Source organism: Drosophila busckii, chromosome 2R (assembly GCF_011750605.1).
Source record: "Drosophila busckii strain San Diego stock center, stock number 13000-0081.31 chromosome 2R, ASM1175060v1, whole genome shotgun sequence".
Taxonomy (NCBI): Eukaryota; Metazoa; Arthropoda; class Insecta; order Diptera; family Drosophilidae; genus Drosophila; species Drosophila busckii.
This window is the reverse complement of record NC_046605.1, coordinates 9982286-10007768: the sequence shown is the minus strand read 5'-3', so window position 1 is coordinate 10007768 and position 25483 is coordinate 9982286. Positions and strand designations below refer to the sequence as shown.

The 25483-nt window shown below is 37.5% G+C and overlaps 3 protein-coding genes and 2 non-coding genes across 43 annotated transcripts in view; 4 read left to right on the top strand and 1 right to left on the bottom strand.

The window, feature by feature from the left end:
- On the top strand, positions 1–8869 carry LOC108597604. Of its 15 annotated transcripts, none has more exons than XM_017984241.1 (3): positions 1–78; positions 138–183; positions 8295–8869. In XM_017984241.1, exons 1-3 carry the CDS (start codon positions 16–18, stop codon positions 8669–8671), a joined length of 486 nt encoding a protein of 161 aa, XP_017839730.1. In that variant the 5' UTR covers positions 1–15; the 3' UTR covers positions 8672–8869. The 15 variants fall into 15 exon arrangements, with proteins under 15 accessions (XP_017839730.1, XP_017839721.1, XP_017839729.1 ...); XM_017984232.1 differs by lacking the exons at positions 1–78; positions 138–183 and adding exons at positions 449–536; positions 601–682; XM_017984240.1 differs by lacking the exons at positions 1–78; positions 138–183 and adding exons at positions 1574–1649; positions 1703–1757.
- A 353-nt stretch (positions 8870–9222) lies between these two features.
- The window catches only part of LOC108596490 (AF4/FMR2 family member 4), a 36999-nt gene continuing 20738 nt past the window's right edge, over positions 9223–25483 (top strand). For 24 of the 25 annotated variants that reach the window (XM_017982282.2, XM_017982281.2, XM_017982287.2 and 21 more), the window contains exons 1-2: positions 9223–10371; positions 19201–19507. In XM_017982282.2, the coding sequence (XP_017837771.1) occupies positions 19436–19507 (72 nt within the window). In that variant the 5' untranslated portion in view covers positions 9223–10371; positions 19201–19435. The remainder of the gene's footprint in view (positions 10372–19200; positions 19508–25483) is intronic. The other variant, XM_017982299.2, reaches the window with a different exon arrangement.
- Positions 22698–24344, bottom strand: LOC108594610. Its single transcript, XM_017979753.1, has 5 exons — positions 23986–24344; positions 23646–23933; positions 23298–23586; positions 23017–23241; positions 22698–22952 (listed from the first exon to the last, which is right to left on the bottom strand). The coding sequence occupies exons 1-5, from the start codon at positions 24342–24344 to the stop codon at positions 22698–22700; spliced, it is 1416 nt and encodes a 471-aa protein (XP_017835242.1).
- Positions 24831–24903, top strand: Trnak-cuu. The gene has a single exon. It is a non-coding gene; the product is annotated as a tRNA-Lys (tRNA).
- Positions 25242–25314, top strand: Trnak-cuu. The gene has a single exon. It is a non-coding gene; the product is annotated as a tRNA-Lys (tRNA).

Below are 25483 nucleotides of genomic sequence, written 5' to 3'. Positions count from 1 at the left end.
TTCTCTGTCTCTAAAATGGCCATAGGACTATATATTTGTATTATATTTTTGCTGATGGCCGTATTTATATTTATTAAGGTGAGCATTACAAGAGTTTAAACAAAAATGATGCGCACATCCAAATCTTTTTTTTACAGATTGGCTTATTGGCATTTGTAAACGCAAATCGACGTCGAGCTAACAGTAAGTAATCAATTGCTTTGAAGTCTAGTAGTGCTTACTATCTTACGCTTTCTGCTGCTGCTAGTCGTAGCCAACAGCAAGCATAAAGCTTGCATAACAGCTGTTGCAAGCTTTGAGTGCGCTTTCAAGTGCTTTGAAAGCTCTTTGTTGTGATTAGATAATGTATTTATGCGATATGATTCACTATAAATAGCTTTTATCAATTGATGTATGCATATAGAACTCGTCACAATTATAATTCCAGCAGTTGACATAAAGCTTTCCAGCAAGTTTGTAGTGCAAGGGATTAAAGCAACATGAACACTTGGGATGTATTTACTATGATTTTTTTTATATTCATATTTTTCATATGGGTAAGCGAAGCGTACGCTCAAGTAATTCGAGCTGTGGCTAATCCAGAGTTTCTTCCTTGCCAAGATTATAATAAGCTCCTGCAAAAACGATGCGCGTAGAAATCGAAGCTCAAGACAGCGTACTACAGGCAGAAACAGAACCATAGGTAAGCTCCAAGTTCCATTGAAAACAAGCTTATGGCTCTTAGTGCATAAAACGGAAAAGTTCAAAAAGTAAGACATCAGAATTTGTAGTGGCTTTTGTTTCTACTTCTATATAATAAAGTATTATTAACTTGCTTAAGCAGCGCTTCGTACATTTTAAAACTAAGAAGCAAAATATTGCAAAGAATCTTCGGCACTTAATTCAATTGTTAAGCTCAACTGTCAGTTGTCTTGCAATTAGCTATGGCTAGTGACGTATTTAGTTTGGGCAGAGATAAGATAATTTATTTGCAGCTATGATAAATTAATTTATTAACAATGCCGCATAAGTTTAATCAAACTATATTATAGGCTTAATGAACAAATTTAATTCGGTGAGTAGAGCAAGAATTCAAATGATTGACTACACTTATGGCTGTGGCTATTTAAATGTTAAACTTGTGTTAAGTCAAGGATTAAAAAATATATTCAATAGAATATAAAATGTACAAGAGTTTCCATAAGCAGAATATTAGGAAATTCGTGCTTAGATCTGTTGGTTGCTTGCAAAATTAGCTTTGGTGTTGATGAATAATTCTCCAATAAACGGAATCGATAAGCAATGACTTGCAGTTTGTTTGTTGCTCTTTTACTTTCATAATAAACTTGCTTGTTTTAGACTTTACTTAAGCTACGCATGCTTAGAGATCTTTACCAAAGCGTTTCCCCAGTTGTAATCAAATTCAGCAGATGCGTTTGCAATTAAAATCAAACTGTCTTAAATTGCCAAGAACAAAAACCAGCAAGTCAATTGTTTTACTCCTATTCTACTTTTGCTCTAATCACTTGTCGATTAGATAATATTTACGAGTCGTGTGCTCGTTGAGAATGTGGCTCACTTGACTTTTATTTACAATATCTGTGCATATGGCGGAGGACGGTTTAATTGTGCTCGCAGTCTTCATTTTAATGACATGTTTTTTTGCCTGGGTAAGCACATGAAATGCTAAAAATATATAATTGCAAAAATAACTTTTCCAAAGATACTGGCCAAGGCATACAAAAAGTTAACGCGACTTGCCGCAAGCAGCACAATTGGTAAGCCATATAACTAGATAAGCAAAGTAAACAGTTTCTGTTTTGTTATAGTATTAGACTAAGTGGAAAATAGCTATTTTAACTTATCTTGTTTGTTTGCTTAATTTTGATTTTTATCGCAAGCTAAGCAGCGTTGATATTAGCTGCTCGCACAGCCTCCGCCGCATTCATTGCTAAGCCAGCAGCCAAGTTAGTTTCTACTTTTATAGAATGGAGCTTATGGAATGGTATTATCTAGTAACATTTCTGCTTATAATGCTTATACTGTTTCGGGTGAGTTTCAAGCCAAAATACTTAGAGACAGTTAGCTGGATTTTAAAGTTGGTTTTATCTGCCTATTCAAGACTTATCTGGGACCATTTCGCTATTGGAGTTTATGCTGCATAAATCAAGTGCCCGTGGGTGAGTTGTTGCTGCAGCTTGAACTTAAGTGTTATACCAAGTGTATGTCTGATAAAAACAACGATTATTCGCTTGAGCACGATAAGGAGGTTTTTTTTTAAACGAATTAGTCGCATTTAAGACATTCAAGTTAGTTGAACTTTTGGCTGCAATGTGCTTTCATTGAAAATGTTAACGTTTGTTTTCGCCATAATTTTTATATACGCTGCTATATATTTACTATGCTGGGTAAGAATTAGCGACTATTTAATTTGCTCTTAGTTAATAGTAATGTTTTCTATTCAAGTTTGCTTTGAAATTCTTGGACCCAGCGCATCAGGGTAAGCTTTCATAAAAAAAATCCCTCGCGTACTTTTAGTTGTGTTATTTGATTCAAACAAAACGATTAGATAAACATAAATTTATGCCATATATAAGCCAAAGCTACAAATCCACCGTTAGTATTGTGAAATTCGTGACAACAAAATGTTGGCAGGTGTATGGTTGCAGTTCATAGCTAGCTTCATAGCTTTCCTTGTGCTACTCACATGGGTGAGCAGAACATTCAGAGAGCTGCAATCGTCATTTACATCAACTAAATTGAAGTTCAGATTACTATAAAATGAATGCATTCCAACATTTAATTGAATGCAATGGAAAATTATTTAAAACCATCATTCGATTGAGTCATAGTAAACAATTCAATGTTGTTTAATTGATTTTGTGATGGTTGCAGCTCTCTGTTAGGATTTGCTAACAGTATTTGAGCTTTGGAATTTGTTTCTTTGCTTGCAAGGTGCTCTGGCAGGCTTGCAGAGGATCGCAACAGGAGCAGCGTGTCAGCTTAAGTCGAGCCAACGGTAAGCGCAATAATTTAATTAAAATCATGAAGCGTAACTAAGAGTTAGCTAAATAAAACAATGCGCAAGAAATTCCAATTTTATGTCTAATTTTTGATTAGTCGAAAGTTTCTACTTTCAATTTAATATAAATCAAAAATATATTGCATATTGGTTTCAAACTTATCCAAATTATAATAAAGTAAAGCTTGCTTGTGTTTTTAGCAAGTAGCTTGCTGCTTTAAAGTCCAACTAGAAATATTTATAAAGTATTGTATATACTACAATAAATATAACCAAATTGAAAACAAATAAAACACATCTGATGTACACAGAATTTTGGCTCTGTGGCATGATCATTGGCGTCGTGGTGGCATTAATGGTGCGGGTAAGCAGCGTTTGAGCTTGCAACTTGTTTGAAGCACAGTTAATCAATAATTGTTTTAAAGGAATGCTATCTATATATTAAACTGCGTCTGGAGCAATGGCAGCAGCGTGTTTTATTGCAACGCGAAGTTATGCTGCGATTGGCACTTGAGGGTAAGCGAGACAGAGTGAGATATAGTCTATATCTGTGGATCGTAAAAGCTATAGCATTGATTAGATAGCAGACACTACACTATATAATCCACTTACAGTTGGCGTTTGCCAACTTTTAGCATTGCTCAATTCAGTACGCTTACACCCATTGCAGCCAGCAAATGTATCTGAACGATATAATATATATAGTAGTGTTGGTACTGCTCATATCTGGCGTAAGTTGGTGCTTAGCTATATCATGCTGACATTTGATGTTTCTCTTATGCTTAGCTCTGGTACAAAGCCATGCACAATCATAAACGTTCAAGTGTCGACAACAACAGTTCGTTGGAGCTTAGCAATGTTCATGGTGCGTATGCGTAATATTAGTTGAATTATTGACTCGAAGTCACGCTGCGCAACTTTGTTTAGTGTTTAGTGACGCGTCAATTATAAATACTTAATAGAAATATTAATCACACCCAGCCCACCACCCATTGCCGATAAGATTAAGTTTTATTATTTTTTATCGTTGCTTGCCCCGTTTGTGTCCATTGGGCGTTTGTCATTATAAAAAAGTTTCTTGCGCGCAACGAACTCCCAACTAACGTCCGTGCTCCATGTGTGTGTTTTTTATTGAGCAAAAATGCCTGTCGATTGGAGCCTCACCATAGTCTATATCATTGTGGTCGTTATCATTTGCATTTTAGTGCGTGTAAGTGCAAGTTCGAACTTCAGTTTCTCACTTTGCTAATTACACATTTTGTCAATTACAATTAGATGTGTTGTGTGTGTTTTAAACATAAGCCGATTGTTGATCGTCCGGTGCCCTTGTCACAGAATCCGCGTAGGCGTGGCCCGCCCCGTGTGCTGCAACAAATACGCATTGATCCACCTGGTGCCACCGATGCAGGTGAGAGAGAGAATACATTGAACTGTGCCTCCGCTGATTCATGAGCTTAATTATGATTTGTATCCCCTGATAAGAGTTATCAACGCGCGCCCACTGTGCCGCCAACGGTGCGTATGTTGGATTAACAAGCCAAAAGCTCACATGTTGACCGCCTCCAGTGATTGATCAGATCAGATCACTTTCAATATAATAACGCTTGACCGATACTCTATATGTCTAGACACTAGACAGGTGTCCACTCTATTAGTGCAGCCGAGTATTAAAAAATTTATTCGATAACATAATTTACAACAGTTTAACAATTAACGAAACTTTAAACGCCCAAATGACATTTTATTTAAAGTATATTTTCGACTCAGCGTTGAAGTGCATCGTATTAAAGACTAGTACTTATTTTTATCAATGAACGGATGCCTCAACAACTTATTTTTATATTTTATTAAGCTCGGCAAGTACAGTCGACTGCAATCGATAGAATAAGACGCTGTAAACAGTGCTGTCGAGTTAAGTGCAGGCTGATTTAATATTGAAGTTAAGGCAAGAAATTAATTACTCAACTGAATCTGCAATGTAGGGCTTGAGAATTAATTTAAACCTACATGGCCTCCATTTCCTGCATTGCTTCTATGTCAATATTGTCTTTAACTTATATATATTGTAGTCAACCGGATTACAATCTTGTTGATAGTGAGCTATGTCTTTTAAGAATATATATTAATGTGGCTCACAGCTGTAACTAGAACCACAACTTGTACTCCCAAGTATTGCTCTGATTCTGCTCCCATATCATTGTTGCTCACACTTCATTAATTTCACTTACAATCAGTTCACGCATAAAAGTTTTAATTAGTTAGAAGCCTTTGGAATTTATTAATTACATTATTTTTATATTTACATTAGTTTATCAGCTGCAAGTACTTCCTACCACTTCTATCCAAACCCATACAATTGCTCTGTATAATTTGACATTGAAAATAACCCACGTTGAGCATGTGAAAATCGCTTTTCCGCCTTTAATATGGCATAAGAGTTTTCAAGCGCCACACACTTTAATAGCCCGTGCTGGCCATACATTAAAATGTGCTTTTGTTTTGTCTTGGCGGCTTGTGTAACAATTAATTAGCCACATGCGAGCTTTGTCTTTGCATTAATTTATATTTTTTGTTAGCTTCCGTGGTGTGGAGCGTCTGATTCTTGCTGGGCTCTCATATTTTTGTTTTAATGGCTTGTACTTGCAACATATGTGGACAGAGTGTGGCAAAGCTTATCTTATCAGTCTGAACTCTCTTATCAGACGATAAATGCGTAAGTCAAGTGCTGCGAGTTGTTTTAAATAATTGAGAAAAGCGCTCAACTTAAAAATAGCAGAGCACAGTTGGCCGCGGCTATTGTGTGTGTTGGTTGACAAAAAACAAAAAAAAAATAAATATATACTTCTAGTCACATTTATATTTAAATGAAATTCATTCGTTAATATGCCAGAAATAATGGCAATGTTTACGGGTCTGTTTAGTTTACTATTCTGTTGCATGTTGGTTTGCTTTTGTCTGCGGCTTATCGTTTGGATCTGCTATGAGGCGTGTCAAGCAGGAACGGCAATCGGTAGGTTTAATCTAATCAAATCAAGATTTTGGCAACACTTATAAGGCAATCGGTAATTTCACTTCTTAGTGCCATTGATAGGCAGTCAGTGCCTAAAGTTAATTCAAACGTTCTGGTTTAAGCAAAAATGGCCGGCGAAATTTTTGTACCAGTATTTTTACTATTCTTTGTGTTTGTCATAGTGTTTCCCATTGTTTACTACCTGTTGCAGGTAACTTATCAATCAATCGCTCTTGCAGACAATTATATAAATACATTTATTTTTCAAGTTTCTGCTTTGGTGGTGCTTTAAGAAATGCTGCGGCATAGAGCGCCCAAGTCGGAATACTGAACATGGTATGTTTAACTAAGATATCACTTAGCTTATCTAATCAAATCAAATATTTGGCAACAATTGTTATTAACTCAAGTTTTTATTGAAAGCCAGTCAGTGTCCAAAGTTAATTCAAACGCTCTGGTATAAACAAAAATGTCCATCGTATTTTTTATACCAGCAATTGTGGCATTCTTTTTGATGTACCTGATGCTGGTAATAAGTCAGTCAATCGCGCATACAGCTATATAAAAATATATATTTTTTTCAAGTTTCTGCTTTGGAGGTGCATCTTAAAGCGCCCTAATCGGAATACACAGCGAAATACTAATCTTCCTGGTACGTTTAACCCAGATCTCTTCTAGTTCTAATGACTCGCGTAACTAATCTAATCAAGTCTATATGTTGGCTTCACTTGTTAGCCAATTGTTAATAGCTCAAGTTTTTATTGATAGGCAGTCAGTGTTTAAAGTTAATTCAAACGCTTTAGTATGAACGGCGTATTTATTTTACCACTCACAGTGTTTTTCTTTTTCCTGTACCTCTTGCTGGTAATAAATCAGCAAATCGCTCTTACAGCTATATAAATATATTTGTTTTTCAAGTTTCTGCTTTGGGCGTGCCTCTCCAAATGCCCAAATCGGAATATTGTGCGGCAAGATCTTCCTGGTATGTTTAACCAAGATTTCTTCTAGCGTCAGCTAAGTAGCACACTTAAATATATCTATATGTCAAACCCGATGTAGCTCTGATAAGACTTTTCGCTAGCTATTCTACTTTTCTCTCAGTCGCTTCAGTTAGTTTTTTGCTGAGCTGGCTGCAAAATGGTAGCGGGTCCGCTTTTGTATTTCACATTGTTCTTCATCGTTAGCGTTACAACGTTTATGATAGTGCAGGTAACTGTAATCTATTAAGATAAGCATATAAATTGACAAATCTTTTCCTAGACTTTCGTCTTCTGTGTGGTCAAGCTATGTTGCCCCAAGCGTACGAGAAGTCGCCGTAAGTTCATATTCAGTTTATCCTTCATTACTGCGCTGCAGCCAAGTCCAATACCATAGTATTTTGGCTTTGAGATCCTTGTTTTTTCTTGGGCTCGCACTTGTTTCTCATTTTGCAAAAAGGTTCGTGTCCATATCTAATTTGAAGCTGAGTGGGTGTTAGTGCGTTTAGCAAACTTCTTTTTATCAAATTGCGTAGGTGTTTATGGGAATGTGTTTAATCTTATCGCAACACTGAAACCAGTGCTAGCTTTAATACAACTACAAATTTATTATTTGTTTTTTGCCATTTTGTGGTGTTTAGTATAGCATTTACTCTTGTATGTAACGCACACTAACTACTTAGCATGAACTGGGCCAGCGAATTTGGCTTGCAGGCTGGCATCTATTTGCTCGCGGTGATCTTCTTTTGCTGCTGCATACCCGTCGTCTGCTTCCATGTGCGCTTCAAGAGTCGCACACTGGCTAGAATCTGTCCACCGCGTCATGGTTGTGGTCGTGACCAGGGTCGTCGTCGCCAGCCGATGTTCATTGTTAATGGTAACGTGTGCCAAAAGTAACAAATTCAATAAGTTATAGCATATAGAATTTGGTTTATCTAATCGCTCAAGCAGCAATTTCGCCTTGATATTATTGTCAATCATCATGTGTTTTGGTTTGGCTTAACACTTGAGTTTTAGTAACAGTCGCAATATGAGTCTAACAACCAATTTGGTGCTGGCGTTGGGCTTCCTGTTCGCCGCCTTGATCATAAGTCAGCTTATATTTGTAATTAGACCTTCTAATGCTGTGCGAGCAATATAATTTAATGACTAAATTTGTTTTATTAGCTGGCTAAGCGTATGCACCAGTCCAGGTTGTTGAATCGCCAGCGACAACAACGACAACAGCGCGCTAGACTTGGTATTCCAATCTAGAATTTTAATTAATTGCGTTTAACTAACAGCAGACACACCTTTCTATTTGCAGATCGTCAGAATACTGCGGAGCTGGGACGGCAACACAATAACTATGCCGATATATTCTACATTGAGCCCAACAGTCCGGAGGCCGCTCGCATACGTGAGCAGCTGGAGAAGGATGATAAAGAGTTGCCCAGCTATGACGAAGTGATGCGTATGTGTAATCTAACCTCGCCCACGGCAGCCGCGGCGCCGACATCGGCGTTGCCAGCAGTAGCAGTAACTCCAATGGACAGCGGCCCAATTGGTATTGCTGCTTTGCCAGCACCGCCATATTCGGAGCTTGATCCGCACACAAGTCCTGTTGGAGCACCAGTTGCAATCACGATAAGCGCGTTGGAAACGGCACCATCCACATCGCGAGCTGCGCAAACACCCACGTAGTTAGAGCAATGGTTGTTGGAGCTTTTATGTGCCACTCTAGGGCACACAGGTGATGAAGTTCACTTGTGTGCACCGCCAAAATTCAGAAATGAAAATGTGTGATTTTAAAAATTATACCTAAGATTTATAGCGTAGGTTTAATAGTGCTTTGTAAATATTTATACATTTTAGGCGACAATAAACTAATGTAGATAAATTATACAGTAACTTTAATAAGTGATCATTCGAAATTTGTCTTCTTGCCGCGCATTTACTGCAATCGAAAAGAGTTTGTGGTGGGTGGCTGATTGTTGAAACAGCTGACCTTTTGCGCAGTGTTGCCATGCTCTGGGAAAAAATAAAGTATGCTAGATGATAGTTGCGCACGCACGTCAAACAATATTATTGTAGATGATACTCGCCAATTTATCGCTCGCACTTATACATTTTCCTAGTTGCACTGCTCTAATGTTATTTTCCGCTGTTACCTAACACTATTAAATACTCTGTTCCATCTCTAATGGCAGAATCGAGTGAGGGAGAAAGAGCATTTTTAAAATTAGTGTCGAACGCGGAGGTTGTCGCTTTTTGTGCGGGTGTTTTTGTTTTTAATATAAGCAAAAAGTAAATAAATTGTATGAAATAGTATTCGTACGTGCGTGCGGTCGAGTCATCGAACTAGAAACATAATTGCTGAAACCGCGGTTTTAAAAAAAGTGTAAACGAATAATAAGTGTCAGAAAATAGCAAAGAAAATTGTTATTTAAGTGCTCGTTAAAGTGTAAAACGCTTGAAATCGACTAGAATTTTGCAAAGAATTGAGTCTGTGTCTTGCTAAAGTAATTTGCCGCTGGTCCAATTTTTTTTGTTTGCTGTCTGCAACGCAAGTGTATACAATTGGATTAAATAACGGCGAAAATCAAAGCAAATCGCGCTAAAAATAACTGTTCTACGGCGGCGAGAGGACAGCACTTAACTGTTTTCTACGGGGTTCGCATAGAAAGAAAGAGAGCGATAGAGGAAGTGAATAAACGGCAAAAGATGTGCACCTTTTTAAATTGAAAGTGAATAATTTTATGCAATTGCAAACTCACACACACACACACAACTGTGTTCAAACGTCTGTCATTGTGTGCAAGTTAGACAGAGAGAGAGAGAGAGAGAGAGAGAGTGTGTGTGTGAGCGCGAGTGTTTTTGTGTGTGTAGTTGAGTGTGTGTAATGTCTACAACAAGAATAATAATAACAACAACTGTGGAAGGATCAACCAAAACGCCGGCGTCGCCGACAGGGTAGTTTGTTATAAACACAAAGCAGAGGCAGAGGCCAAAGCCCAATATCAAATCAACAGCAGTGAACCAAGGGCCAGAGAGGACGACGACGACGACGGGGGCACGGGCACGCACAGGACTCTCTGCTCTCCTTTGCTTTTGTGCGCTTTTGCCGCCTGGAATGCGCTGCTGCAGCCCAACAACAAGAACAACCGTGACAAATACACAGACACACACACGCACCGGTTAAAGTGGTGCGGGGAGGAAACGCTGTTTAATTGTTTGCAGAAGGCAGCAGCAAAAGCGAAAGAGAGGGACACAGCATCAAACGAAACGAAAGTGCAATTGGGATGCATTTGGCAAATACATACAAACATCATTGACAGCGCCGCTTGAGTCGAGTCGAGTCGAGTCGAGAGTTGGCTGCATTCATTGTATGCATTTTCTTTTATGTAAGTATCAAATCAAGTGGGCTAATTGCAAAATTGTTGTAGAAAATAAAGCCTAAAGTGCTTGGCTGTCTTATCACAGCTTCCAGTTTATACACACAGACAGACATAAACACAAACAAACAAACAAACAAAGGAGATGAAAGTATTCAAGGCCTTCCAGTGCCTATTCCAGTACAACAAAAACTCCTTTCATGGCCAACAACACAACAACAACAACAGTCAGTACTGTGTATGTGTGTGTGTGTGCTTCCTTTTTGAAGTTGTCGCGCTATTTGCGCACGTGCAGGTACTTCGGACGCTGTGAAGTTGCTCGTGACACGACACGACACGAGAACTACAGTGAAAACAAAGCTGGCAAACTTTGTTTTTCAACATCAATCAAATAGCGCATAATCAATTTGGCGTTGGCGTGCAATCAAGCAAAGCATCTTCAACTGTAAAGTTCATTGACTTTAGTTCATTATGCATAAGCACAGCACATAACAAATTACAGTTTGTGAACAACTTTGTTAGTTTGCAGCCTTTTTATTCATAACTTTGGGGGTATGATATGAACATTTTGGGGTTGAACTGCTTTCATGTCTCCAATGCAGCAATAAGTATGTGTGTGTGTGTGTGTCTGTGTCTACGGCGTAATCAGAGCAGGAAACGTAAGCGCACGTTACGCCGTCAGTTGTCAACTGTAGGAACTGTAAATGTTTAATTAGAATTTTCTATGTTTTGTTGTTGTACTTACAGCATTCTGCTTTGAATGTTATTGTTATTGCTGCTGTTTGTCTTATCATTAAAGTCTCAGTGTCTGGTCTGTCTGTCTGCCTGTCTGTCTTTGAGGCTTGGCATACCTTTCAAACGACTTTCGCATTGATAAGGCGAGACGCGTTTAGAATTTCTCTAGCTGTTAATATGATTTATTCAAGTTTGCAATTGTTTATGCAGACAAATATGCATGGCTGCTGCTGCTGCTGCCCGCTAGTTTCGAGTTCCGTTAGCTATTCTATCTTAACAAATATGATATGCGCTGGAATGTCTTAAGGCTTAAGCCTACCGCGCTGCGCTGCGTTATCTGAGATGCCACTGGTAACCCAATCTGCAAGCCAGATAAAGCATAAAAAAAGCTGCACCTGTGCTGAGAGCAACAAATAGCGTGAAAGAGAGTGGAAGCGAAGGGAGGGGAGGGGGTAAAATCAACAGCTGCTGGGCAGCAAAAATAACTTTTGGGTTTGTTTGGCTTGTTGTTATACTTTAACTAAATGCTTATGCTTGTTTAGTGAGACCAAAACAAACACAGACACACACACACACACATACACACATGCATGCATACATATGTGTGTGTCTGCTTTATGGCCTGTGGCTGCGGCTGTATCAACAAGCAAACAAAACTGCAATTGTATAAAATACACACACACACACACACAAAAAAGTAGCAAATAAATTTATAAAAAATGTTGCCAAATTTCAAAGCTTAACGTCTTAACATAAAAAATATATTTTTTATATTTTGCACATAACTAATTTTATTTTTAATGTTAAGCTTGCGCTGCATGCAGCTATAAAATTTGTCACAGTGTAAAAACGCAGCCAGCAGGCAAAGTAAATTTTGTGCTTTACGCTGTTCTCTGCTCCGCTGCCGCTGCGCTGCTGCTGCTTCTCCGTTCTGCTTTGAGCTCTAGCCTAAAAAAGCGATTGCAAATGAAAGGCAACAACAACAACAAAAATATTTACGTAAGCACGCATGCAACTTTGTTGTTGTTGTTGTTGTTGTTGCTGCTGTGAGCCATGTAATTTTTAATTATACACTTAAAGAAAATTTAACTGTGTGTGTGTGTGTGTTTGTTTGTTAGTTGTTTGCATACGCCAACGCAATACATTTGGCAAAAGCTGCATGCAACGCTTGCAGCAACAACAACAACAACAACAACAACTGTGCCTTCAAATCGGCTAAAACTGAATGAATGGATTTGCATTTGTTTTGGCCGTCTGGCTTCAGCACCCACTCGCAATAGCCCAAAAAAAAAAAAAACTTTATGTATTTTTCGATTTCGTTTTCATTTTCATTGCATGGGTGTCTCTATGAATAAATCTATACAAAAGCAGTCAAAAGATTAAAGGAGAGGCTTTAAAGCCTACACAACTCATAGCTGTGGCTAATGAGCGTTGTGTTAAAACTTCTCTCGATACTCAAATGAAAGCTCATTAAAAGCAAAAGTTTTTGTTTTTAATGCGTTCGAGAATGTCAAAAGTTGAACGCGCGCATACTAATGGAATTTTATCGAGTTAATACAGCTGGCAATAAATAAATAAATTATATTAATTGCATTACAAATTAGTGCTTATCAATTAATAATTAAATGGAAAAACATTAGTAAGCGTTGCTAGTTTTAATACTAAATGCAAAACTTGGTTGAGCAACACTGTTTGGCTACTGCTATTTTATGCTACTTTTTTAACAGCGCTGGCTGCTACTTTTTGCGTACCAAGAACTTGACATTAAATTAAGCAAAGTCGCTGCAACTAATTAAGACTCAAGGTGTGCTCTCTCTCTCTCTCTCTCTCTCTCTCTCTTTTGCTTGTTGCCAATGAGTTTGCGCTTCAGCCCATTAATCGACTTGAGCTAACTTGCAAATGCTTTCAAGTTAAAGCAAACAGTAGTAAGCAGATGGACAGACTGACAAACACACACACACACACACGCATACAGCTGCACATGTTGTGTGTACTTAAGCATAGAAATCTTTATTTTGTTTTTGAGGCCAAGAGAATGCGGCTTAGAAAAGCGCCAGAGCGAGTGAAAATAACAAAAAACATGCGCAAAAGTTAGATAAAGAAAAGAAAACTGTCTAGCTAAACACATATAGCTAATAATAATAATAAAAGGAATAACATATGCGCGTCTAACGGTGCAGAGTTGTCTGTAGATTTGTGTCAATCTTTAAGTTTAGTTGCAAAAACAATTAGTGCTGATTATTAACTTGTTAACATGCAGCACATTCTAATAAATAAACTGCAGACATGTGTTAATGCAAATGCTTAGCATTAATAAGCCAAATGCTAAAATTTATAAACTACAAAGTAAAGTGAATTGGTCAAGCCTCAAATGTATTTTTATTAACCCGGCAGCAAAATCAATAAACTTATCTACAACAATTTGTTACAAGTTGTTTATATAGAGCGGCTGTTATCTCATACAATTTTCTAAACGATTAAACAGTTGGGAGCGCTGTATGTGCTAAAAGTTTATTAACAGACATAAACTTTTATTTTTGGGCGCTGCTTTGTTTACATATTAAGCATTTTTGGGTGGGCGTATTGCGAAATTTGCTTTGCGCTACTTTGGGGCCGTCGTTGATAACTTTCGATCGATAATCGATTGCAGCAACAACGTTCAGAACTCGTGTCTGACAACTAAACTGAGTTGGCTGATAAGATATAAACATTAAACAGACCACATGCTTGGCGAGTAAAAAATATTTATATTTGTTCAACAATTGGCTGTGAAAATATATATTTTATTATCTAAACATAAATTGAGAGCACATGCAACGCTTTTTATGCCATTTTGTTGTTTCAATTGCTAAATAATATTTATAGAAATTTGGGTTAATGACGCACTCAAAGCAAATGCAGCCCAAAAAGCTATAGATGTGTGTGTGTGTGTGTGTGCAACAAATGAAACATGTGCTCAGATAAAGAAACAACACATAGATAAACAACAAGAAAATCTCAAGATTATGATCATTAACAGACTCAAAGCGTTTGTCTGATGAGTTCTTTTGAAATGCATTTTCTCAAAAAAGAAAACACAGATCGCGCCCCGCACGCTGCTGTCAGCGCTTTCCCAACAACAACAACAGCAGCAACACCCAACAGTGAACGTTGACAACCTACGCCTTGTTGCTGGCTAAGCTCCCCGCTTCGCATTAAGTAGCCGCCGCTTATTTTCGCCACTTGCAGTTGACCGCAGCAGCAGCAGCTGCTGTTGCTTTTCTTACTTTTGTTGTGGTGAAAGTGTAAACTCATGCGGCTTTGCTGTTCGATTTGCCCGCTGCATATCGTTTAACTTGCAGCCTGCCACCTCCTATGCCCCGCTAAGCCCGCTCTCCATGCTGGCCAAGCTCATAGTTCCATTTAAGCCAAAAACAAGCTGTCAACACATTGCCTTAAGCCAAGTAGCTCTTAGAACTTTAGATTATAGCATCGGTGCACTATATCGACTTAAATCAATTGCCAGTTGAGTATACACTACAGTCAATAAATAAAATATAAATATAAAGTTTATTTATTTGAGATCGACATTAGTTTTTCTAATAAAAATATTGCTAAATTATTTTAATTATTTCAAAAGCAAAAAATGTATAAGAAATTAAATTTCAGCAATATTTTTATAGATATTGTTGATTGTATTTATTTTTGTATAATTATCTAATTTTTATTTTGTATAATTATTTAATCAAAAATATATATAAATAATGATACAAAAATATATAAAAACGACAATAGCTACAAGAAAATTTAAGTTTGAGCAAAACTATACATAAATTATTAAATATTTTGCAATAATTATACAAAAATATGCACAAACAACAATAGCTACAAAAAATATATATAAGTTTGCAGATAAATTATAGAATATTTTGTATTTTTTATGTGAAGAATTATGCAAAATGATTAAACGAAATGTTTATTAGCCGGCAAAGATCAATTTTATAATGCGGAAATATAAACATTCATCAAATATTTTTTAATGCATACAAAAGCGTTTGCCATTTCATTCATGAATTTATACAAAAAAATGTAATAATTGCATTCACTTAATAAAACTACAATATAAATCACAAGCAAATTAATTGTGATAAAGTAGTTAGTTTTAAGCTTAATAAAGCAAATTAATGTGCCTGACTTTACATAAAAAACTTAATGCCAATTGCAGCTTGTCTTAGGTACAATACATAAATAAATATATTTTATTTGTATAACCTTTTCTATAAACAATTACGAAAGCAGCAGCCTCATTCATAGGCTAAGCCTTGGCATGTCTGCGCACATTATCAAACGCTCATAAGCTGCGCTCCCCTCCCCGCTCCCCACTCCCCGCTACGCTCAAGTCAGCTGGCAGTCTTGACAGGCAAGTGTTGTTTGTCTATAACAATTTGAAGTCGCTCGCTCGCATTTACGCATAATTACAACAAGACGTAAACGTGTGTGTGTGTGTGTGTGTGTGTGCGTGCGTGTGCTTGCAACTTGGGGGCACAATTAGAATAAGTGTCTGCGAACGGGGCAAAGACTGCCGCCAGACGACGAACTCTGTCAATTTGACTTCCTGTAATAGAAACCAGGGCGCGCGATCATGCAACATGCTGCAGCTTCCGTCGCTTGCCACAGCTGCTTGCAACCACAACGAGCGACAAATAGGGCGTAAAAAATCATGCGTCTAGTTGTTTCCCAAAGCCTCGAATTCCAATACCCAACTTGACATTTCTTAATGCGGATTGCTCCCAGTCGCTGCATGATTTGTGCTTCGTCTGGGACTGAGACTGGCAACAAGTTATGCACGATTTGTTAATTTGGCTGCTGCTACTGGCCAAGAATTCTCTGTGAATCTCTGGAAACAGCAAAGAGCCGAGCCTACATTTGCAGTAGATCACATCACGATTTGTGCTTTGCAGTCTCTCTCTCTGACCTCATAAGGCAATGGGAAGTTGATTGTAGACCGGTCTTGCAATTACCCACCTCTCTCTCGATCCCCCTCGATCCGCTTGTGGCTTTTAGCTTGCCCTTTTGCCCAGCTGGCTGCCAGCCCCTGCCCCAGCCCTTATGCGCGTTCTCATTTCGCCAGCTGCAAAAGTTTACCCGCCGCTTAGGCTTTGGCTTAGGCTTGGGCTTGAACTGGCCCCTGGGGCCATTGCTTATAATAGCTTTTTGTTTGTTTATGTTTTATTTTCAGCTTCCGCTGGCAGCAAACTCGCTGCACAATTCGCCTTTGTGGTCTCCTCTCTCTGATAAGCGCCAATAGTTTTGTCATCATAATTATTTCACTCTAATCTCAAAATGTTTATGAATCACGCGTGGGCTTGCTTCATTATAATAATAAATAAATATTAATATTATGTTGGTAATAAACATTTAATTTTATATTAGTATTTTTCATTTGATATTATAGCAGTATTAAGTTCACTAATTTATTTTTATTAAATTTATGGAGGATATTTTTCCTTTTTTAGCAGAAATTCAATTTTCTTAAGTAATTAATTATAGCTGCAGAGTTCTGCCCACTAATATTTATACACAAGCTTATATATTATATAAAATATAATATAATAAATAAAGCTGATGAGTGCTAGCTACTAAAACTATCGACTTAACTGCCAACAAACATTTAAAAGCAATTCAGTTAAATCTTGTAAAATTCTCATTTATGCTGCTGCAAATTAGTTCAAAGATTTATGAATAAAGCTGCATCATATAAAAGAACGTAAGCTACTGCTTACTGCATTGTTTAATAACATTTAGTTGTAAAAACAATAATATTTTATTACATTAGTTTGCTAGTAGATAAAAATGGCTAAGATAAGCACAAACAATAAAACTTGTTGCCCATTTGCTAATTAATTTTTTTTTCGTAGCTGCGCTCTGGCACTTTTTGCAATTGTTTTTGGCCAAAAACTTATTTCCGCTACGACGGAAATTGCAAGTCTAGTTAGCAGCAGCAGCAGCAGCAGCAACAAAAGCACAACAGCAACAACAACAATAGCCGCCATTGCGGCTGTCGCTGCTGGCAGCAACAACAACAACTTGATATCTTGAGAGGTCATTTACACTGCCCAGAGAGATGTGTTGACGCTGGCAGCGATTTCTTCAAGCAACTTGTTCTCGATGCTTTTTCTAACAAACACAGACAGCGACACACACACACAGACACACACACAAATGCATAGAGCAAACTTAACAGATACGCGCGCTGCGCTGCGGCATGGCAATCAGCTTTTGTTGGCTAGCACTCAAGTTTTTGTTGTTGTTGTTGTTGTTGCTGCATTTATCATTTGCTGCATTGTGTGTGCGCTTCGCCTGCACTTTTGTATCTTTTTGTGTTTGGCGCGTATCTGCAACTTTGTATCTATATCTATGTAGAGTGTGTGTATCTTGTTTGTAATTGCCGCTCACACTATGCGCTGACAGTTTGCTGTCAGTGTCATAATCAGCAGCGCGACACTTCACTCGCTTCACTTGTGGCCTTAAGGCGCTTGAGGCGCAGAAGTGACCATTAAACTTGAGACTGCATTCAAATATTTATAAACTGCTTCAAGCTGTGCATTGAACTTGCCACCCCAGCACACAGCCCAACCCACCCCCAACACACATAAAATGGGTCAACTACACCCATTTTAAAGACTTGCTAATGGTTTTATTTACGAGCAATATGCGCATAACTAACAAAGCATAACTGCAAACAAGGCACAAGTTGCAACTTCCTGTTCCACACACACGCATCATATATGTGTGTGTGTGTGTTTGTGTGTGCTGGCATATCAATTAATAATTAACAATTGCATTAAAGCAATTAACTCAGTGTGGTGCTCACTTGTCTTGAGCCGCACGCACTTAACAAATAAATCACAGCTGATATCATTATTTGGGTCAATTTGTGTGGCAACCATATATGCCACATTGACTTTATATACACCCACACACACACACTCGCAACGAAATAGAAAATATAGCTAGAGAGCATACATATTAATAAGCATAATTATGCATAATTTCTGTTTTGAAATATGCGCACAGTTTTCATTAAATTATTTACGAGCCAACATTACTACACAACAAACATTCAAGACAAATTTCATAGATTTATGTTTATGACTTACATATATATTATATATATATCTGAGCTTTGCTCTGAATCGATTCGTTTATTTCTCGCTCTCTCACATTTGTGTATACGCATTTATATTTTTAGTTCTTCCACACAAGTTGGACTGCATATGCTGTAAATGAATCAGCGGCCAACAGATGATAGCGAAGCGTCTGTGTGGGCAGCGCGTGTTGAGTTAGAGATATTCAAATTTGTTATGAACCAACGCATAAGCCATGGAAGAAATAAAGAGAGTGTGTTCTTTTTAGAAAACTTGGAAAGTAATTTCACTGCTTTCAGTAATTTGTTTAATATTATTTTCTAAATGTTAGAGCTATGGTAACCCCGAAGGTTGCTTAATTTCTAAATGGAACATCTATTGTAACACCGAACGCTTCTTATATTGCAGCCCCTTAGCTTATATTTTCCAGATTTCCTTTTTTATGTTCTATCTCATGTCTTGGACTCAGTGTGTCCATATTAGCTTATTATAAGCTAGATATAGCTTTTGTATTTCACTAATAGGTTATAGAATTTGGAAATTTTGGTCAAATGTCTTCATAATTAAATGAAATTTGCAGGCACTGACATTTTTTTCTCATTAATTTAGACTCTTTTTTTTAGGGTTTCACATGAATTTCACGCAAATTTAGAATTCTAGGCTTATTCTAGCTTATTTTTTCCGTCAATCTAGCAATGTTGTCTCTCAAATCTGGTACCAGTGCTTGGACTATTATCTTCTACAACTTTCTTCATTAACTATATATGTATATTTCTTTACGTTATACTGCCATTTTCGAATTCTATCAAAATCAAAATCTTTCGGAATTCTAATTTAAACAGTTAGTCTATTATATCATTGTGCTCATTTATATTTTTGCTAGTTTAACGATGATTTCATTGAATAGAAACACTTTAATATTAAGCTCAATATCAATATAATTCCTTTATTAATTACTTAATTCTTTTACTTACAGCTGCTGTCCGAATAACTTCTTAAATCACCTCTAACGAACGATCAACGACTACAATGTCGATTAAACGCAAATCGCATAAGTTTAAAGAAAATTCTACTAAAGCAAATTGAATATCAAAATTCTAAATCAAAGTGTGTCAACAGCAAACAATCAATAGATTGCTATTATAAACGAATACGAATCCGAATCCGAAATCGAATTCGAACGACTGCAGGTTAGGAAAACGTCAGACAACATGGATCTCAGTCTAGAACGCGACAGCTCTGCGCTGGGCAGTCTGTTTCAGCAGATTATCAACGATATGAAGGTAAGCGAAGCACAAAATTCTTTTACGGAAGTTGCAATTTCCCAAGAATTACAACCGAGTTGAGTTTGTAAAGCGGGAAGAGCATTAGCTTGCCACACACACACGGCAAGCGGCGACTCATTTCCAGCGAAGTCGAAAGTTTAGCCTTAACTGCAAATGGAGACGTGTCAAATGTGTAATTGATATATGCACAATTGTAATTTTCTGACTGCTGCAGTTGTAATTTACGACTGCTGCTTACTTCTCAAATGCATTTCAATACCTTTAGCTCTCTTTTGTTCGAACTTCTGCTCCATATGTTAATGCAGTCGACGCATTGTCTGAGTCTGAGTGTGTCAAGAACTCTCAAGTCGGGTACACACATTGTAAACAAAGCCCAGCAGTTCAGTTAGATATATAATTAAAAAACAAGGTCAACCTAATGCAATATGTCGGTTGAGTTCAGTTTGTAAACAGAACTGTAGTTGAATTGCTTAGATAAACAATTGACTTTTGGCAATGTGTTGCCTAAAAAAACTCTTCAAATTGCTGTGCGTGTGAAAGATGTTCGAATATTGATTAACAAACATACACACACACACACACATATATTATTTGTGTGTTTGTGTTTGTGTGTGCGCTGCTAATTGATTCGCTTTTTGTTGCAAAAGCTAAAAATGCCAAAAATGTTTCAATTAATCGACGCAAACTGTGGCACATTTTGAGTTCAATAAGCAGACAAAATAAAAAAAAAGGAAGCGAAACATAACGTTAATTGATTTTGATGCCACGCACTTTGACTGGCAATTGGAGGGTATAATGAACTATTAAGACATAAATTAAAACATATAATCAAAGCTATTATTAAAGATTTAAGCTTTGATATAAAGCAAAGCATTCAATCTTTTGTATTAGAATTTCCAAAGTTGTGCTGTTCAATTTTTCTAAATAATAAAATTGTCTTAGAAATTAATTAAAAATAAATAAAAAAATATTGCATGCATTCTATGCTGTAGTTTCGAAAATTAGAGTCAAAAATAAAATATATTATATTATCATTTGTCTGCTGCAGACTTCAAAAATTAATATTTTTACTAAGCTACACTCAAAATATATTTAAAATATTTTTAAAACATTTTAAGTACTCAATTTTCACTTTTTCAAAGTTCAAAAGTCCGCTTTTATTTATTATTAGCGCAACATAAAGCTAAATTCTTATAAAAATTTACTGGGTATAGGCCTATGTTACAATATTCTGCCACATTTTCTAATTAATACATGACACTCATACATATTTATTTATATTGCCAACTCATTGCAATGCTGCTGTAATTTATTGCTTTAATGTCGCCATTTATTGTTGTTATGCGGCAGCTCTAAGTTTAACTATGATCAAACGAAATAATTATAATTTAATGGCCGTTTCAATCGACTGGCTTACTAACGTATTTACTTTTTATCTAGCGTCAGGCAATTAAAACTTTTGTTTTTGTTTGGCTTGCTTAAAGTTCTGTTCTGTGCGCTATTTATGGGTCTAGCTAGAGACTAAGCTCTGGCTGTCTCAGGGCTAATGCCAAGTGGGCGCATGATTAGTGCTTAGTCGCGTTTTATTTATGTTCAACTAAAAATAGCTGCCGCTGCCTGCCGCATGTGGCAAAGTCTTGCAAGCTGTTGAAATGAAATATTTGCTGGCTGTGTGGCAGGTGTTGAATATTCGACGCCTTGTCGAAACAAAAATCTAGCAAAGACAAAAGACATAGACACGGGCACAGACAGTGGCAAAAGAGATAAAAGGCGCTGCTGCTGCTGCTGCTGTTGCCTGTTTGGCTATTTATAATGCCATTATGCTCAAAGGTCTTTTATGTGGCCTCTGCACCTTGAGACACTCCAGTTCAGTCAAAGGCACATGCTGTGCCACCAAAAGGTAAAAAGTAAAGTCAGCTGCGGATGCGGGCGGCTGCATTTCGTATTTATGAAATTTGTTGCTTTTTTTCGGAATATGTGCGCACGCTCTAGCCAAGCTAAGCATTGCTGTTAGCTGATTGTTATACATGTTGCTTGGCCTGAGTGCGAATCAGAGCAGAAAGTTGCCTCAAGGCGGCATGTGCATCATCTGTAAGCAATCGCCAAAAGGCAGTCGACTGTATGTGTGTGTATGTGTGTGTGTGTTGGCTGCTGCTATTCAAGCCACAAGCTGTCTTTGTTGTGTTAGCCAAATGCCAATGTAAATGTCAGCTAAAAGCTGCTGCAGCTACATTTGTATCTTTTGGATGCAAATGCAAAGCTGCGTATCTAAACAAACTTTAATTTGCCGCAAACAAAACTTCAATTCGTTGCTCTCTTAATTGCTTCGCTGCGTTTTCGTCTGGGCTGGCAAAATCTTTTAATTGCCAGCAGACCAGAACAAATTTATGCCCATATAGCCCGACTATAGACATTAACTAACGGCATTTGTACAAACATATGTACATAACTAATTAAGTTGCAATTAAATGCCGTCTAATCGCAAAACCAAATTTAAGCAACTTGCAAACAATTTTTTTGTTTTTTCGTTTTTATTTTAAAGGTTGTTCACACTTTTCTTTCTGCTTCGCTAACTTTTCCAACGCTTCTTTGGTTGTTAGTTTGTCGGAACTGTCATGCGCTCACTTAGACACATTGTCGCAATTTGATGACAATAATTTCGCAGACAAACGCATGACAGTTACCACTAAATGTATGCGTATGTGCCACAAAAGTGAAATTGGCTTGTAAGACAACGCGCAACGATTTCTTTGTGCAACACTTTTGTGGCTTCCTCCTCGGCTCAGCTTGCTACAGTTTTTTTTATTTATATTTTTTATTGCTATTTTCATACGCATTAAGCTTATTAGAGTTGACGTCATAGGCGAGAGTCCCAAGTAGTTTTAAACAAATTACGTTGAGAACTTTTACATATGTCGAGCTGTTGGAAAACAAAGAAGACTTGAAAGTTTAGTTTGATATATTTTAAAACTTAAATTCAATAATGTATGACATTTCCACATTTGTAATATTAAAGGGGTGCTAATATTTGTTATTCCATTTTAAAAATCTATATGAAATCTTAATTAGATGATGAAATCCTCCTTTTAATCACCTTTCGAGTAGTATTGTCTTGTTTCAATTGAGCATCTCCAAAAATAAAAACCCTTTATCTTAATTCTGATTCGGTACTTTCATCAAAAAGTTTTCATGCGATTCTCTTCTCATTATCGACTTTCTTGCATCTCTTGTAACATTTGAGCATTACGAAATACAATGCATAATAAATTAAGCCATAGAGTGTCATAAAGCTTGCACCCAAAAATAGGCCAATGGCACCGCCAAAAGACATTATTAGTTGATCCGTGCTAAAGACAACGCGACGCTTTACGCCCATTTTGGATAGCTCCATCTTTAGAATAATAGTGCGTTCAAATGAAGCGCCTTCATAACTATCGGCACCCTGTGAAGCAAAAAAGGAACAAATTGTAGAAAATGCTTGAAGCAATAAATTTTGATTAACTGACGCCGCTCTGTTGTGACTCCTCAATGAATATATAGAGGTTCTCTTTGCAAAGCGGCAAACAGTTGCAAGGCTGCTCCAGCCATTTTTTCCGTGCTAGGCACAACATGCCAGCGACATCGCAAAGCGGTGTTTTCGGTCCTGCTGCATAGAAGAAAGGCTTGCAGTGGCAAAGATCCAGAGCGACATTAATGCGGCACTCCAGGCGACAAAGGCTGGGATGATAGGGCTGCCAATGGATTAGTCAATTGATAAAGAAGTGCGTTCTTTAAGAGGAAAACCTACGCTATAGTACTGCAGATAGTTCTCTTTGACGTAGCGACATTTGCGATAGGCAATGGGCAGATTTTGCACTGCGCTCTCCGCCGAAATGGGATCGAGTCGCATTATGAGTGTAGTCGATATTTTTGGTTCGGCATTATAGAAGACACTGCGTCGATCATGCGGCAACATAACCTCCTTAACATCATGAACATAAAGAAGTACCTTGGTGTTCTGTATGGATGGCGTGAATAGAGCCTTGCATTCGTCAAAGTAGTCGCATCTGCGCGAAGGTGTAACGTCCTGATTTTCGCTAAAAAAAAAATCAAAAGTACAGTCAACACTTTCTGTTGAGGTTTAAATACAATTTACATTTTGCCGTAGGGATTGCCATAGCGCATAAGCTGTGTGGTCGTCTGGCAAAGTCCCATCTCGGTAAGCATGGGTGCAAATATCTCGGCCTTATCATTCGTATGTCCCAGTATGTGACGCTGTTGCTTAAGCATAATATCGACAAAGCTCAGATTTGCCAAGCTGCTGTCATTCTCATAGGGCTCCAATGTAATCAGATTAGCGTAGTTTAGATGATTTAATTTATGCAAAAAGTTACGATAGTAATCGGTCGCTTGAGCATCTAGCGTTTCATTCATCTGCCAAGTGCTAATTGCTCATTTGATTAAATTTGTTTATTGTGAACTATTTTAATGCTTACTCCATTATCAGTTCATCGGCGGCTTCGACTTTCACAAACTGCGTGCAAAATGTGATGCCCATGAATGGAAAATATCGCAGCCCAAACAAATATTCATATTCGTATACAATCGGCTTGTTGCGAAAGCGTCCCCATTGGTCCAGGCAACTGTTGATGGCATAATAGGCCGCTGCGATTATAAAAGCAAACCAAAAGATGCGCTCTATCCAGTGCAGGTCCTTGCGCGCCAAATAGGGCATGCCATGTATAGCGGATGCCTTGCAGAATTCTGCCCACCAGTCCTCAGACTGTTCCCCATTGGCAATCGGCTGCTTCTCTTTTGGTTCTTTGCTTTTCCTGTGCACTGCTTGCTGCTCCATGTCGCACTAAACACTGCTGCATATATCGCTATAACTTTTATGTCCTTTGCACATCAGGCTCTAATGGCATTCGCTTGTTGCCAATTAACATTGTGAGCGCAACTAATGCTTATTGAACATGCATTTTAAATTAAATTTCAGTCTGTTTTTATGTCAACATGCCATTAAAAGCGACTGTGAAAATTGAATTAATTCAACATAAACTATGTCTATTGCCATTTGCATACAAACAAAGCCATATTTAAATTGGGCAACATAATTAGCTAAATTTCCATGCAAATAGCGCAAAATGTTCAACACTCAATTCATTAGTTAATAAGCCAAGAAACCAGTTAACATTCATAGCCACGAAAATTGGGCCACATTAACAGCACAAGGTCAAGCATAAACATATCTGAAGAAAAGCCGCAGCATACAAGTGAAACGGAACAGTGGCAAATGAAACGTTCCCATTCAAGTAGCGCATTGGTTGGCTAGCGAACAACTGCCCGGCTAGCTCAGTCGGTAGAGCATGAGACTCTTAATCTCAGGGTCGTGGGTTCGAGCCCCACGTTGGGCGAAATCAAATTTTTTGTTTTTTTTTATTTCTTTCAATTAGTTGCATTGATTTTTATAGTATACTATATATTTTGCAATAAGCTGCACTTTGGCATTATGCATATTTTATTTTAATGCCATTTTATTTGTTTTTACATGCTTTAATTTGCTTATTTATTTTTTATTTTCGTTGCGCTTATTAATTTCTATTTAGTATGCATATCCAACTTATTTTATTTATTTTGCATAGTTATATTTGTATATTGCGTGTTAACAAATGAAATAAGCAGCATCAGTGCAATTGCAAATACAACATGGCGCTGCATAGGAAAAAGCGCTTTTGGCGAAACATGAACAACTGCCCGGCTAGCTCAGTCGGTAGAGCATGAGACTCTTAATCTCAGGGTCGTGGGTTCGAGCCCCACGTTGGGCGAAAATACTTTTTTGCTTTTTTTTTTTTTTAAATTGTGAAGAATGCTATTTTTATTTGCATTGTTATTGAAAGTTCTGCGCGCTAACAAGCAATTAAAAACTGTTGCATTGTGCAGGCCATGTATATTTAAATATATCATACCAATATGCTATGTTTATATAGCTTATTG

Coding starts and splice junctions, on each gene's coding strand:
- LOC108594610 (XM_017979753.1), bottom strand. CDS start 24,344: ATGGAGCAGCAAGCAGTGCACAGGAAAAGCAAAGAACCAAAAGAGAAG. Junction 23,934..23,985: donor GCCGATGAACTGATAATGGA/GTAAGCATTAAA, acceptor ATGAGCAATTAG/CACTTGGCAGATGAATGAAA. Junction 23,587..23,645: donor GGCAATCCCTACGGCAAAAT/GTAAATTGTATT, acceptor TTTTTTTTTTAG/CGAAAATCAGGACGTTACAC.
- LOC108597604 (XM_017984227.1), top strand. CDS start 4,143: ATGCCTGTCGATTGGAGCCTCACCATAGTCTATATCATTGTGGTCGTT. Junction 4,212..4,276: donor TCATTTGCATTTTAGTGCGT/GTAAGTGCAAGT, acceptor AATTACAATTAG/ATGTGTTGTGTGTGTTTTAA. Junction 4,410..8,294: donor ACCTGGTGCCACCGATGCAG/GTGAGAGAGAGA, acceptor TTCTATTTGCAG/ATCGTCAGAATACTGCGGAG.